The following is a 15,560-nucleotide window of genomic DNA, read 5'->3' as shown; positions in this document are numbered from 1 at the left end:
ATCAATTGAACACCATAACAGAATATCTAGTTTCTCAAGTTTTACAAAATCGTTTTTGAGATTGCAGTTTTAATTTCAAAACTTTCTCAGCTTTTAGGGATTTGATCTAGTTTTGAAAGAGAAAGAATGGAGCCGTCGTTTCTTCTTTCTGGGTTGGTTCCAGAGATCGTCCCCCTCGCCGTTGTTGTTCATCGCCGACACGAAGAAAATGAAAAGAGTTAGAAAAAAGAAGAAAACGATGAAATTAAAAAATTTGTTTAGTTTTTTTTTGTATTTTTGTTTTAGTTTTAAGTATATTTTTTATATATTTTGGATTAAATCCAATAGATCTTGGGTGGGTGGATTAAATCCAGGTTTTCAATATAATTGTTTTGTTTTTTCTAGGGTAACATAGTAAAATACCAGTTTCTGGAATTAAAAATAATTAAAAAAGAAAATCTTTTTATAAAAGGGAGTTTTGAGATTGTCAGAAAATTTTTAGGGACGTTTGAGATGATTACTTGAAAAGATACCCTACTGACTTCTTCCAACTCAACTCTTATATGCCCATGGATCATATAAGTCCAAAGAAAATTACTACCATAATTTACATCAGCTTATTAATTATTTTTTAAGACTTGATATTTATTTAAAAAAATGTCTAAATTTCGTTATTTATAAAACCAAATGTAAAGAAATTATAGAATCTAATTTAATAAATATGTCATATATATATATATATATATATATGATGGTTAATCTTCTAAATTGTATGGTTTTGATTTTACAAGTTTTAGAGTCTATGATTCAAATTTTAGTGACTAACAAAATGCTCTAAATTTTATTGACTAACAATTTTTAGAGTCTATGACTCTTCCACAAAATAGCTTTTAGCAAATATAAATCTTGAACTTTGGAAAAAACTTTTTTTTTTAGTCTTTCAAGGTTTTAATGGATTAGCTTATTCAAACCATCTATATATACATTTTTGAAATACATTTTGGGTTCTACCCTTTTGTTTTTACTTATTTAGAAAGTTATTTACAAAGTTAATCCCTAAAAGTTTTCCAAAAATAGCATTACTTCAGATTTTATTTCCTAAATATTTTACAATCCATTCCAACTAAAAAAATTACAGCAATCAATATGGAAACAGAAACTATAATAGATATATATATATTTTTTTTCAACCACATATTTTATTGTGTTTTGAAGATATTCTATTTCTGAATCCTTTGTAAACAAAGAAAACAACAATTTGATTCCCATTTTGTTTTCCAAAATCTGTGAGATTTGATTCTTAACGTAAGAAGAACTTCAATTTACATTTATTTAAATGTTATAATTAATATATATATATATATATAAACATAATAAATTTTAAAATATTACGAATATATAAAATTAAAAAATTTTAAAATAATATAGAATATGGTTATATAGTAGATGGGTTATAAAAAGGACATATTGGAATTAATAAAATTATTAAATTTGTGTTAACACTGGTTAAATTCTTATTTAATATTTGTACACTACTAATATCAGAATATCTGACATATAAAATCAAGTTGATTTAACTAAGATTGTGTAAAATAATAAAATCATTAGGAAAAATAACCACAACTTATAAATTACTTATTATGTATTTAGATCTCTTATTTTTGTTATAATAATTGAAAATCAAAATAGAATCTCAAACACTAAACAATACAAACTAAATATAACAAACAAATAGTCATAAAGTGTATTGCGGGTTAAAAAATTAATATAAATATTTAGCCGCACAAAAAAACCAAAAATTTTAGTTATTTCTCTATTTACAAAATATCTAATGTTTAACAAATAAATAAAATATAAAATATAAATAATAATTATTATTATATACACGCGGTGTACCGTAAGTTAAAATCTAGTGTAGTTAGTCATAAAGCAAGTCTTATTATTCAATAACAGATAGTTTAAACACACAAAAAATGATAATTAGATCATCTAAAAATTAGTAATACTTATGAATATTATAACTATTAATAGTACATCCTAGGAAAAAAAAGAAATACTAAAACCTACATTTTTAGAACATAGAATTGACCAATTTGATAAATCAATAAAAACGGTTGACTATATTGATCTAAAAATCATAAAATTGGTTCAATAAAAATTTATAACACAGGGGTTTTACACACTATTATTTTATAAAATAATATATATATATATATATATATATACATGTGTGTAAAAAAATACTAATTAACTTAGAGTTTGGACACAAAATAAGGTGATAATTGACTAACTTAGTCAAAATAGAGGGAAGGAGTGTAAAAATGGGCCTACATCGAGCACTAACCTCAGCCCACACTTGACCAATAATTAAAAATGAAACGTTTTATTTAGATTAGGGAAATTAATTAAAAAATAATAATTAATGAGGCACTCACACAGATGTCTCAATCATTCACAGCCAAAAAATTCACCAATCTTTAATTTCTCATTTCCCCCTTTTGTTTAAGATTCCGACAAAATCCACTCTCGCTAGATCCACACCACTATATAAGGAAGACCGAAGCATAGAGATGAAGAGCAGAGTCATCCTTAACCATAGAGACAAAAGGGATAAGAATAACAACAACAACAACAACAACAGCGACCTCTTCTGTAATTACACACAGATTGAGACTATGGAGAGAAAGCCCCTTGAGGTTGAGACGACGACAACGAACCACCATTCCGCCGTCGATGATGTTACATCTACGACGGTCGATTCATTCGAGGAGGATCAGAAAAAACTTGTTTATAGAGGATGGAAAGTCATGCCCTTCATCATTGGTAAACTCACCTTTTTTTTTTTTCTCTTTCGGACATATATATATATATATATATATATTCTTTTGTTGTGTTTTGTCGGAATTTTAGAAAAAAAAAAAGAAATATACTGTAAAACATTTTGTCCGTGATATTATTAAATTTTCGTTTTTTTTTTTTTAATTTACTTGTCTTAGACTTGACTTGTATCCAAAAATCTCGACTTTGGAGATTTTGAGCGAAAAAATGGTTAAAACAAAATTAAGATTTGGTTGAAACCCAGATCGAAGGAGATTTCGTACATTTTTTCTAGATGATATGTAAGATCTATCTATGAAAAAAAGATAGTTTAATTTTTTTTTGTTTTAAATTAATTTTCCGTGGAAAAAAACAGACTTTGAATCAAGCAGTTAAGTTTCTGAAAAAAAGTAAGATAAGAATTTTTTCTGGATAAGACAAAAAATGATTAACTTCTGGGAGTTACAGAGCACTCAGAACCAAAAAAAAAAAAAAAGTCAGAACATCATCGAAAGTCCAATCTTTTGACTTGTTGTGTATTTCGGTTTCGAAGTTGTTACATTAAATGCAATAAATACTTTGTAACTTTATGAGAAGGTAGTATTCTTTGTCATTGATTTATGTGGTGATATTGACAGGTAATGAGACATTTGAGAAGCTTGGGATCATAGGAACATTATCGAACCTTCTTGTCTACCTAACTTCTGTATTCAACCTTAAGAGCTATACAGCTGCAACTATCATCAATGCCTTTAGTGGCACTATCAATTTCGGGACTTTCATCGCTGCTTTCCTCTGTGACACTTACTTTGGTCGCTACAAGACTCTCTGTTTCGCTGTCATCGCTTGTTTCATGGTACTTACATATATGTATATAATCTTTGATGACTTAACCTAGCGCCAATATTTTTCTAAAACATTATCATCTTTGGTAGGGATCGTTTGTGATACTACTGACTGCTGCAATTCCTTCATTGCACCCCGTTGCTTGCGGAAACAAAAGCACATGCGAAGGTCCAAGTGTGGGACAGATAATGTTCCTGCTCATGGGTTTAGGGTTTCTTGTGATAGGCGCTGGTGGTATCAGACCGTGTAATTTAGCGTTTGGTGCTGATCAGTTCAACCCCAAATCCGAATCAGGAAAGAAAGGAATCAACAGTTTCTTCAACTGGTATTTCTTCACGTTCACGTTTGCGCAGATCGTCTCACTCACACTAATTGTGTATATCCAGTCAAATGTGAGTTGGACCATCGGTTTGACTATCCCTGTGGTTCTTATGTTCTTGGCCTGCGTCATCTTCTTTGCTGGAGATAGATTGTATGTAAAAGTGAAAGCCTCGGGTAGTCCTTTGGCTGGTATTGCTCATGTTATAGCAGCCGCGATCAAGAAACGTGGTTTGAAGCCTGCTAAGCAGCCTTGGGTCGATCTTTACAACCACATCCCACGCAACTATGTAAACACTACTCTCAAATACACCGACCAGTTCAGGTAAATCTCTTTATACTTATTTGTTCTCTTGATTTATGTTTCTGGCTTTTGTTTTTTTGCTGAAGTTTGTTGCATGTGTTGTCAGGTTTCTAGACAAAGCAGCGATTAAGACCCCGGAGGACAAGTTGAACTCTGATGGAGCGGCTTCAGATCCATGGAAGCTATGCACGTTGCAGCAAGTGGAAGAAGTGAAGTGCATTGTTAGAGTGATCCCAATCTGGCTTGCTTCTTCGATATACTATCTTGCAATAAGTATGCAAATGACTTATCCTGTCTTCCAAGCACTCCAGAGCGACCGGCGTTTGGGTTCTGGTGGCTTCAGGATTCCGGGGGCAACCTATGTAGTGTTCTTAATGACGGGGATGACAATTTTCATCGTATTCTATGACCGTGTTCTTGTCCCGTCGCTCAGGAGAGTGACCGGGTTAGAAACTGGCATAACACTCTTACAAAGAATCGGAGCAGGGATTGTGTTTGCGATATTGAGTTTATTAGTGTCTGGATTTATAGAGGAAAGGAGAAGAACCTTTGCGCTGACAAAACCAACACTTGGGATGGCGCCTAGGACAGGAGAAATCTCTTCCATGTCAGCTATGTGGTTGATTCCGCAGCTAACACTTGCTGGCATAGCAGAAGCTTTTGCTGCCATTGGACAAATGGAGTTTTACTACAAGCAGTTTCCTGAAAACATGAGAAGCTTCGCCGGTTCTATCTTCTATATTGGTGGTGGGATTTCGAGTTACCTCGCTAGCTTCTTGATCTCAACTGTTCATCGAACAACTGAGCATTCACCTACAGGAAATTGGTTAGCTGAGGATCTGAACAAAGCCAAATTGGATTACTTCTATTTCATGCTCACGGGAATCATGGTCGTTAACTTGGGTTACTTCTTGTTGATGGCTAAATGGTATAGATACAAAGGCAGTAATGATGAAGACATCACTGAGATTGAGACCAGTGAAGAAGTGACCAAGAAACAGCAGCTACAAGACAAGGACTCTGTCTGATATGGAAACTTGTTTTATCTTTTGGTCAACGACCTCAGTTTCTTCTTTCTCGTTGTACTTTTTTCTTTACTCCGAAGTCAATCTTGTTGTACTTTCTATAGATTAAATGAAGAAAAAATCGCTTCATCTGTATTGACATGTATTGTAGAATAAGATTTTTGTTACTAATTCAAACTATGTATCAAAGTTTTCCTACGTCTTTCACCACAACAACTAACTAGGATAGAACAGACCACTAGCTAATAGAAGAATACAAGAATTCGATATTTACATGCAGTATGTAGTTGTACTAACTAGAGACACATTGAGATCAAGTTGCTCGTCGTCTCTTAGACAGTGTAAGCTTGTTGAATGGTTTCATAAAACAGAGAGCAATAGACAGAAAGGAGAAGTTTTCAACTTTGAAAACTAAACTTGATGTAATATGACTACAACAAAATACTAAAACTAAGGAGAGGTTTATATTTAGGTAAATATTGCAAATGTGAAAACTAAAAATAGGAAATTTATATTATCATCTTTTTATAATTATTTTTTTTCTAATTTTGAGATAAATATATAACTTGGCAGGAAAATTCACATTTTCATTCTCTACGCTCACTAAAAGAAATGCAACTTATATATTTTCTACATAACAAGTATTTTAAAAACAAAAAAAAAGAACATAGGATATTTCTGAAAGAAATATACCTTAACAAAATAAGTTTTATGGACAACTGTAACACACACTTCAAAAACTTACAAAATAGCACTATTTGATATAGTTATAATATTTTAAATTAATTTTTAGTTTCAAGTCCATCATTACTGGATGTGTTGTTCCATCATTACTAGATATATACAACATTTAAGATGCATAAAATTTATAAAAGCAATTATGAGAAAATAATGGTCTTTGTAGAATTTGTATTATAAAGTTAACAATTAAAATTTGTCATTTTTAATGAGGCAAAACTATTTTTTTTCTTCATCAATTCTCGTCAATATTTCTTTCCAATTATCTTCAATATTAGAATTGGTGTACATAAATTTATTATGGTATGTAAAAATATATTAAAGAAATTATGTACCAGATTTTAATTACGACAAAGACAATTAAAAATGGTATTCAATACTAAAAAAATCCATGAATGTGTAGATTTACAAGGACAAAAATGTTATTATAGAAATGGCAAATGAATAAAACCATTAAGAAAATGGATATCTATAAGATTTAGGTAACATAATGGTGCCTTACCATTGTATCAATGTATTTGTCTATGGTATGTTGTAAGATTGAAATACCATTTGGTATTCTACCATTTTAGTTATGGTTATTTAAAATTTTATTTACAGTCTTAGTCCCTAAAATGCCAAAAAAAAAACTTAAATATGGTAAATTGACCAAAATAAGATTATTTAGATTTTCATTAAATATTTAACAATTATCAGTACCAAAACTTCTTTCATAAAGTATATGTTCATTTTACTTTTAATCCACCAAATTTTACTATAATTGTGTTTTCCACACCAAAAAATTATTATCATATATATATTAATAATATAGAGATTAGGCAAATTTTAAATCAGTATTCAAACTAACCTGCAAAATGCCCAATAATATAACACATTTATGTTAAAAAAAATCTTTCTTAAAAACTAACAAAAAATAAACTATAAACTATAAACTACTACTCCCTCTGTCTCATAAAGATTGATGTTTAGAAACTTTTACACATTTTAAGAAAACAATGATTACTGAGTTTAAATATATTTTTTCCTTTGACTAAAGAGATATTATTTAATTTTAAACCAATAACAATTCAAAATTTTAAATATTTACATTGATTAATTCTTGAAGTTTACAAAACATCAATTTTTGTGGGACAAAAAAATCCAAAAACATCAATCTTTATCAGACAGAGGGAGATTTTGAAATTTTGCAACATTAAAACAATAAAAATTAGGAAATTTTGCATCCTAACACACTTTTCAAACATTTAATTGTCCAATAACACACTTTTTGTCCAAAAGGCACTTTTTGCCTCACTTTTACTCTGTTCACTTCATTTCTATACAATTTTATCCCTCAGCTACTTCAAATCAAACTATACTTTTCTAACTACACTTATTTCAGCAAAATAATCTCCTCCTTCCAATTGTAACTAAAAATAAATGATCATGCTTTTATGACTTACATGTGTCTAGTTCCTCAAATAAGATGTTGGCAGCCATATATAAAGGTTTCCTTTTGTGTGGATAAAGGAGACAAGAAGGAATAGGGTGTTGGTCAGCCGAACATGGCGGCCATGGTATTTATTTCTCTTTGACGTTTTTTGGTTGTTTTTTGTGGATTGCATTATTGGTTTTGTTTCTTTTATGTGAATTGCAATTCTGTGATATATAAACCAACCAATGTTTTTGGTTGCAGGTTGAATATTGTATTTTCCTATGCGGTGAGTGGGCTTATTCTGTGGATAGCGTTTGGAGGTTTGAGGTGGATAAGTTTCTCGTTTCGAGGGTCGTTTCCCTCTCTGAAATTGTTACGTTAGCGGAACTTGAGGATGTTGTAAAACTCGAATTCAGCATTGTGAAGAAGAAGGCTTGTTTCAGCTTTTGTCCTCCTAACATCATGCTTTTCATGACGGGTGAGAAAACTCCTCATGTACTGGTTACTACCGATGTTGGCTTAGACTATTTCAAGCAATTGTTTCGGGAGAACCGTCAGTTAAATATGTTTGTCAACTTTCAAGAGCTTAGAAACAGAGGTACAAACACAAATGAGTTAAATACATGGGTAGAGATTCTGATGTTTCTGGTCGTGGCATTCCCCTCTCCGGTAATTCGCCTGGATGTAGTTTTGGAACAAGCGATGATGAGTTGGCACCATTAATTGATACCGCTCTTGGAAGCCAACTGGATGATGTCGTCGTCGCTAATCTTTCTGAAATGGAGAAAAATTTCAAGATTGGAATTTGTAATGGTAAGAGTGGGAAGCTTGTATCTGTCGGAAGTTCTTCTGGTTGTAGTTTCGGTAACGGTAAGCGTGGAAAGTGTATTTTTACTACCAATAACCCTTTAATTGATGTTGATGTTGCAATGGAAACAATTGTTGGTTCCAAATCAACAATCCCCATTATACCTACCACCCAGGTTGATCCAGCGCTATTGGCTGAGGTAGCTGAAATAGAGTCAAAGTATTGGGAACGAGGTTGTAATGTTGTTCGCCAGGACGGTAGTATTGAAGATTGGGGTCATAGTTTTGAAGAAGAAGAAGACGCAGACGGAGAAGAAGAAGGACCAACTCAGGAGATTTTTACTCCTAGAGGTTATGATAGAGAATTTTGGGAAAACTTTGTGGGAGATCATTTTGGTCATGCAAATCCTGTAAAAATATAGGTCTGCGGTGTATAGAAATTATTCTATTGTAAGATTGAAATATTATTAACAAAACATAATTTTTATCTATTTTAAAATAAAAAGCAAACTTTAAAATTTGTTCATTTTTTTGTTCAATTAGTTTCTCATCAATGTTGGGGAGAAATGTTTTTGTTCTATTATTCCTCATTTTGTGAGAAATGTAGATGAATGATGTGGAACAATATTACTTTTAGATTTTAAGAAATTTGAGGAATGAAGAAGAATATCACATTTCTCCTTATTGTTTTTCTAAATTATGGTTATCAATTAAAACCTTTGAATATTGGATACACAAATGTACAAGAGCAGGGTGAAAAAAATGTTTAAAGATAGGTTTTGGCAAAATAATTAAAACATATTTTTTCATAACTTGTAATCGAGAAGGCACATCACGGTAATCAACTTTCTAGTCGAAGACGTGGTCAATCCTCATCATCATTGGTCACATGTCACGATAATGAAATGATGAATATAGTTGAATAATTTTTTTTCAAGGATTGGGCACAGTGAATTTGTTTTACACTTCACTAATATCATTTGTGAGAGATAATCAAATGGTGAATAGGGTTGTTTAGTAATTTTTTTCAAGCATTGAAAATACTGAATTTGGTTTACACTTCTCTAACATCATATGTGACATAAAATATAATAATAATTATAGTTGTTTAATAATTTTTTTCAAGCATTGGAAATAGTGAATTTAGTTGAACAATCGTTTAGATACGTGAAGTTTGCTGATGATGATGATGTGGATGATGATGCTTAGTTGGCGATGATGAATTGATGATGTTGAGTAGTTGGTGATGATGATGATCATGATCTCTCTGTTTTCTTACGTTTCGATTCTCCTGTGTGCGACAACGTTCATGTAACTCTTTGCTTCTTCTCTCAATTCAATTCCATAACCTTTGAACAATCGCATCAAGTTTTTGGATGATGATGCTTAGTAGATGATGATGATGATGCTTTCTTGTTTTCTTTTTAGTGTAATATAAGTAATTGAAATAATTGTTTTGTCATTTTAGATTATTTAATAATTTATTAAAATTGGAGAAATAATAGACAATTGTTTCAAAAATATTATTTTAATAATTAAGCAAGTTTGATAGAGGTTTTCTAGTGGAAAGATGATTTTGCTTAAAGTTGTTAGTAGGTTGTTTTAATTAGTTTAATATTAATTATATGATTAGTTTAATTATGAGCAACCTAATACAAGTTCTCTAGTGGAGATGGTCTACGAACTCTCGGAAAAATACAAATCTCGGAAAGAACAACAATAGTTTTTTTAATGGACTTCAATCATTATAGACCTCTCATATCATGGCTCTATCATTCTTAAGAACAGAATTTGGAAATCAAAAAGTCTTCGCAAAATACAACATTTTCTTTGGAGAATATTATTAAAAGCCTTACCATCATTAACAAGATTAAATTCTCGTAGGAAGAATATAGATCCAGCATGTTCAAGATGTTTCTGAGCTGATGAAACAATAGAACACATCCTACTCTATTGTCCACATGCAAAACAAATATGGGATCTTTCGAACATTCCAATACAGACACTTATCGGCAATGATAGTGAATATATGCTCACAACTATACTAGACAAGAAACACTTAACTGCGATCGATGAAGCAACAAAACTTTTACCTTTTTGGCTACTGTGGCATATCTGGAAGTCAAGGAACAATTTCATCTTTGAAGGTGTCTCTGATCAACCAAAAATTATACTGCAGCGGGCTCAAAATGATGTATAAGATTGGCTACACCACAATTCATTGGTACAACCACCTCCTTCGAATCATACTCAAGAACAAGTCACTTGGAGACGACCGTCAACAACAATGTATAAATGTGTGATACAGCCTTTGACCATCATACTAACCAAGTAATAGGAGGTTCGATTATAAGAAATGAAAATGGTATATCAAATGGATGGGGATCCATAAAACTGGCCACATCAACAACTCCCTTAGAGGCGGAAGCAAAATCTCTTTTATCCACTTTACAACACTCATGGATCAAAGGTTTCACATCAATTTGCTTTGAGGGTAATTGTGAAGTACTAACTAAAATTCTAAACAATCCAACACATTGATGTATCTATTGATGGAATCATTCGAGATATTAGATTATGGGCAACACATTTTCACCATATTGTTTTTAATTTCACTAAAAATATGTTGTAATATTGTAGCTCATCTTCTGGCAAAACATGGATACTTTCATTGTAATTTCTATTTTGATTGTTTTTCTCTTCCTTTTTGGCCTCTCCAACAATTGTATCAGGATAATCATAATTCATTAATGTAATTTTTTTTGGACGGAAAAAAAAGATCTCTCATATCATTTTTTAAAGGCCATATTTTAATTCTTTGTGTGTGGATGTTTATAGTAATCTAAATGTTAAACGCAAACAAAAAAACATTAAATTGTGTATTTTTTTTTAGACAATATTGTTTTTTTTTTCTCTAAAAAAAACATGCTATATTTGTAGTTTAATCCCTGTTTTGTTTGGAAATATATATTTCTTTAAAGTATTACTATGAATTTATGATATCGTTAAGCAAGTTTGGAAAATATAAATAAGAAAATGGAAAGAGACGAAACTATAGTAAGCTAAATAGGTAATACTAAAATAGAATAAGATTATAAGAAATGTAAGAAATCTGAACATTTTCCATATTTATAAAATTAAGAGCCAACAACAGATACAAATTTTGGTTAAATAAAAAAATAATTGGGATTAAATAAAGATAGTAAGATTTTTTATTAATTGTTTTAAGTTTTTGACGTTACGTGTAAAGACCCTTCCCTCTTCCCTTTGGCTTCCCCCAGTCTCCCACGCATCTGTTTCGCAACTCCTCCTTCTTCCCCGGCGACGGCCATATCATTTCTAAATCGCCGGCGAGGACTAGACTCGTTAAAAATTTGATTCAGTCATTGTGAGATTCAGAGAAAGATGGGTGTAGATTACTACAATATACTGAAGGTGAATCACAACGCGACGGAGGATGATCTCAAGAAAGCTTACAAGCGTCTCGCTATGATTTGGCACCCCGACAAGAACCCTTCGACTCGTCGCGACGAAGCCGAGGCGAAATTCAAACGGATCTCCGAAGCCTACGACGTTCTCTCCGATCCTCAGAAACGTCAGATCTACGATCATTACGGCGAGGAAGGTCTCAAATCTGGCAAAATCCCTAATTCATCCGCGGCGGCGGCGACTTCTTCATCTGAGGCTTCTTCGTCTTCTTCTTCCTCTAGGTATTCGCACTTCCATCAGCATAGGCAGCAGCATCCGCCTAACGCTGCGTCGTTTCGTTTTAACCCGAGAGATGCGGAGGATATCTATGCTGAGTTCTTTGGATCTGAAGGCGGAGGAGGAGGAAGCAATGCTGGTGGGAGAGGAAATAGAACGTTTAGGAACGGTCATTTCAACACCGGCGGTGGTAATTACGGTGCCAATGGTTATAGCGGTGAGATGAGGAGAGCTCCAGCTGTGGAGAATCCATTGCCTGTGAGTTTGGAGGATCTGTATAGTGGTGTCAAGAAGAAGATGCGTTTATCTAGAAATGTCTACGATGCTTCTGGGTATGTTTTACTTCTTTCTCCTTTAGGCATTGCAATTGTAAACGGCTAATTGGATAGTTTTGGTGATTGGTTTGGCTGAGGGAAGCTTATATTTTGAGTCTCTGGATGTTATTTTGAGTCTCTGGATGTTATTGTTCTGCGTGATCACATCGAAGTTGTTGGAAAGAAAAAAAAGGTTACTTTGTTTGTTGGAATTTAGGAATGAAGCTTTATGACAATAATGGCATGTTTAGGTTTTGAATCTAGGTACTGATTAGTCTATGAATGAGACATTTCCTTGGATTGACAGAAGGAGATACTCGTACTTATGTTGGTTGAACCGTAAGAATATGTTTGATTTGAAGGATTTTAAAATACTGTTAATGATTTGTGTTGCTGTTTGATCTTGTAGAAGAATGAGGGTCGTTGAGGAGATATTGCCTATAGATATAAAACCCGGGTGGAAGAAAGGAACAAAGCTCACATTCCCTAAGAGAGGCAATGAAGAGCCTGGAATCATACCAGCGGATATTATTTTCGTGGTTGAAGAGAAGCCACATCCTGTTTACAAGAGAGATGGAAACGACCTTTTGGTCAATCAAGAGATAACTCTACTTGAAGCCTTAACTGGTAAGACCGTCAACCTGATCACGCTTGATGGAAGGACTCTGATGATCCCGCTAACCGATATCATCAAACCTGACCACGAGATTGTTGTTCCAAACGAGGGAATGCCAATTTCTAAAGAACCTGGAAAGAAAGGTAACTTGAGATTGAAGCTTAGTGTGAGATACCCGACAAGGCTCACAACGGAACAGAAATCAGACCTGAAGAGAGTTCTTGGTGGGGTTTCATGAAGAAGTCAATGATGAATGTAGATAGCAAAAGTAGAGGAAATGATAGATTGTGAATGATAGGAGGGTTTCTTCTAAGGAGGCTTGGATTTGAAAGCCGAAGAACAAACACAAGCTTTGCTTCTGTCTTTTTTTACTTCTCTTGTTTGAAATTAGACTTTCTCTTCTTTGTTTGATTATTTCATTGATTTGATTTGATTTGATTTCGTTGCCTTATAATGTTAGACAGTGTTACTTTAAACATTAAGGTATGCTTTGTTACCTATTAATCTTATTTGATAAATATATACCCACCATTGTTGCTTGTCATAACTAGGTATGATAAGCTTAGAGTAGAGAGCTGAGTAATGGGAGTTATGAATTTCCTTCTGTTTGCTTTTTGCATTGAGATCATCAAGGCCATGGAAAGCTTTAAGAACTAAGCCTAATGTTTTTAGTGGAAGAGGTCTTAAACCAATACAATACCTACCAATCCATACACAAGCCAAGACATGCAGCCTAAACTAGGATCGGATTGGTCATCCCTATAAATTACACCTTTGGTGGCTGTAACAGCCACACCAACTTGCGAAACTGAGATTTAGGAGTCAGAATAAACTCAACAAGAATGAGAAAGTGAGGAACAGATTTTATTCATAGGAACTGTGAAGAGAGTAGTAAAACTCAATGTACAGTTTTGGTCACAAATATATTGGCATCACTCATTCCTTACCCTCTTCTTAACAACACTTATCGATGCAATAAAAAGATGTATAGGATCCCAAAAAGAGGATATAACCTATTGATGAAAATGTTTTAAGCAGCAGTGCTGGAGACTGGGAAGAGCTTTTCCACCATGTTGTTGGAGAGGATTCTATTTGGGTCCAGCTCCCTGCGTGCTTTGTTGTATGCATCCACTGGGAAACGTTTTCTGAGTCTTCCTTGTAGGGCTTCAAGTTCCTCTTTATCCTTTGGTATCTGAATAAATAAAGATCAACCCGAAAACTTAAGAAATTGTCTATATAGTAACCTCAACAGATGCTCATCTCCTTATACAGAGACTTTGGGTCCGTTTAGTTACAGTAACCGATCTAACTAAAATACTAATTTTTAGGAAGGTGAGTGAATCAGAACTCAGAAGGACATGAGTTAAGTGTAAATGAATCAAATGATGGTATATGTGTGTTGGGATACAAGAATCCCGTATTTAGATGGAAAATAAAAAGTTACCTCAATTTTAGCCCAATGTTCATAGGCAGAATATTGATCCCACAATTGTTTTTGTGTTAAATGTCTATAGTGGAAAAATTCGTCTGTAATGTCCTTCCTCTGGCGAGGGTCTGCTGTTGGGAGATACATAATTATACCAACCTGAGACAAAATGTAGTGTAGCACATTATAAGTGTCGATGAATAGCAATTAAGAGAGAGAAAAAGTGGCTAACAGGCAGTGCTGGAACAAGTTTGGTAAACAGCAAGAATCTACCAAGTGAAACAATAATCTAGCTCTTCCCCCTAAGAGTACACTATGTAGCATCATTTCTACTGGCTTCTTCTTTGTCTATGAACATATTTTAACATCAATATTTCAAATGTTTTCCTCACCACAAAGGCAGAGGGTCTCCAGAGATTGACACCAAGATCTCTTCATACTTTCATGAAAGTGAAAGAGAAGTAAATGAAAGAATAAAGAACAACAGAAAGCATGAGTTACCCATGAGAAAATGTCATCCTCTGCAGTGCTGAATGCAGGACTTATGGGACTCTTACTTCGAGCTGTCCATCGCTGCTCTATTGGAGCAGGTGCTGGTATTGCTTCCTTTTCTATTAGTTTTTTCAGCTCTTCTATGTATTCAAGGTCTTTCATGCTAGGGTTGGCGAGGGTTCCAGCTGGAAAACAAGATTCTGATACCCACTGTTGACCACCACAGTCAAAGCCCAGAATTTCATCACTCCACCCTACTCTATATCCTTCTGATTTTTTCCAAAACTCTGCCTCAGCTTGATTTACTTTTGCAACATGAACATCATTGAGAGGATCGAGGGCAAGTAACTTATCTCTCAACTCTGTAAATGAAAGTTTATTTATGTTTGGCTCACTGCTGGCAGGAGACTTCTTACTAGAGTCCTGGACCCTATACACAGTGGTGAGAAATTTGTATTTCATTCAGTCCTCCACATTAGAGAAAGCAAGTTAGACATAAGACTTAGCATAACGATACCTATACTTCACAATGCTCTCTCTATAGAGATCACGGACATGCTTTACAGCCTCATCTGTAGTGTACTTTGGTTTGTCCTTAGGTGGCCCACTCCATTTTGATACGGGGTTGCATGTTACAACCACGACTGTATCGGTATAAGGAATATATAGGTACTTAACATGCTTGTTTGCAGAGAGCAATTTTCTGGACAGCCAGAAACAAAAACAAACGTTACACCCTGAGTCAATTTATGGGATCAA

General features: G+C 33.5%; 3 protein-coding genes across 3 annotated transcripts in view; 2 read left to right on the top strand and 1 right to left on the bottom strand.

Moving 5' to 3' along the window:
* LOC104791006 (protein NRT1/ PTR FAMILY 2.10-like) lies at positions 2,448 to 5,466 on the top strand. Its single transcript, XM_019246734.1, has 4 exons — positions 2,448 to 2,802; positions 3,435 to 3,652; positions 3,732 to 4,285; positions 4,371 to 5,466. The coding sequence occupies exons 1-4, from the start codon at positions 2,550 to 2,552 to the stop codon at positions 5,290 to 5,292; spliced, it is 1,947 nt and encodes a 648-aa protein (XP_019102279.1). The 5' UTR covers positions 2,448 to 2,549; the 3' UTR covers positions 5,293 to 5,466.
* LOC104791005 (dnaJ homolog subfamily B member 1-like) lies at positions 11,499 to 13,403 on the top strand. The gene is made up of 2 exons (XM_010516805.2): positions 11,499 to 12,285; positions 12,677 to 13,403. The coding sequence occupies exons 1-2, from the start codon at positions 11,654 to 11,656 to the stop codon at positions 13,119 to 13,121; spliced, it is 1,077 nt and encodes a 358-aa protein (XP_010515107.1). The 5' UTR covers positions 11,499 to 11,653; the 3' UTR covers positions 13,122 to 13,403.
* The window catches only part of LOC104791004 (L-galactono-1,4-lactone dehydrogenase, mitochondrial-like), a 3,456-nt gene continuing 1,622 nt past the window's right edge, over positions 13,727 to 15,560 (bottom strand). The window contains exons 4-6 of the mRNA XM_010516803.2: positions 14,811 to 15,231; positions 14,328 to 14,468; positions 13,727 to 14,075 (exon numbers count right to left, since the gene is read on the bottom strand). Of these exons, the coding sequence (XP_010515105.1) occupies positions 13,914 to 14,075; positions 14,328 to 14,468; positions 14,811 to 15,231 (724 nt within the window). The 3' untranslated portion in view covers positions 13,727 to 13,913. The remainder of the gene's footprint in view (positions 14,076 to 14,327; positions 14,469 to 14,810; positions 15,232 to 15,560) is intronic.

The sequence above is a fragment of the Camelina sativa genome, chromosome 6, assembly GCF_000633955.1.
Source record: "Camelina sativa cultivar DH55 chromosome 6, Cs, whole genome shotgun sequence".
Classification (NCBI taxonomy): Eukaryota; Viridiplantae; Streptophyta; class Magnoliopsida; order Brassicales; family Brassicaceae; genus Camelina; species Camelina sativa.
This window is presented reverse-complemented; position numbering and strand designations above follow the sequence as displayed.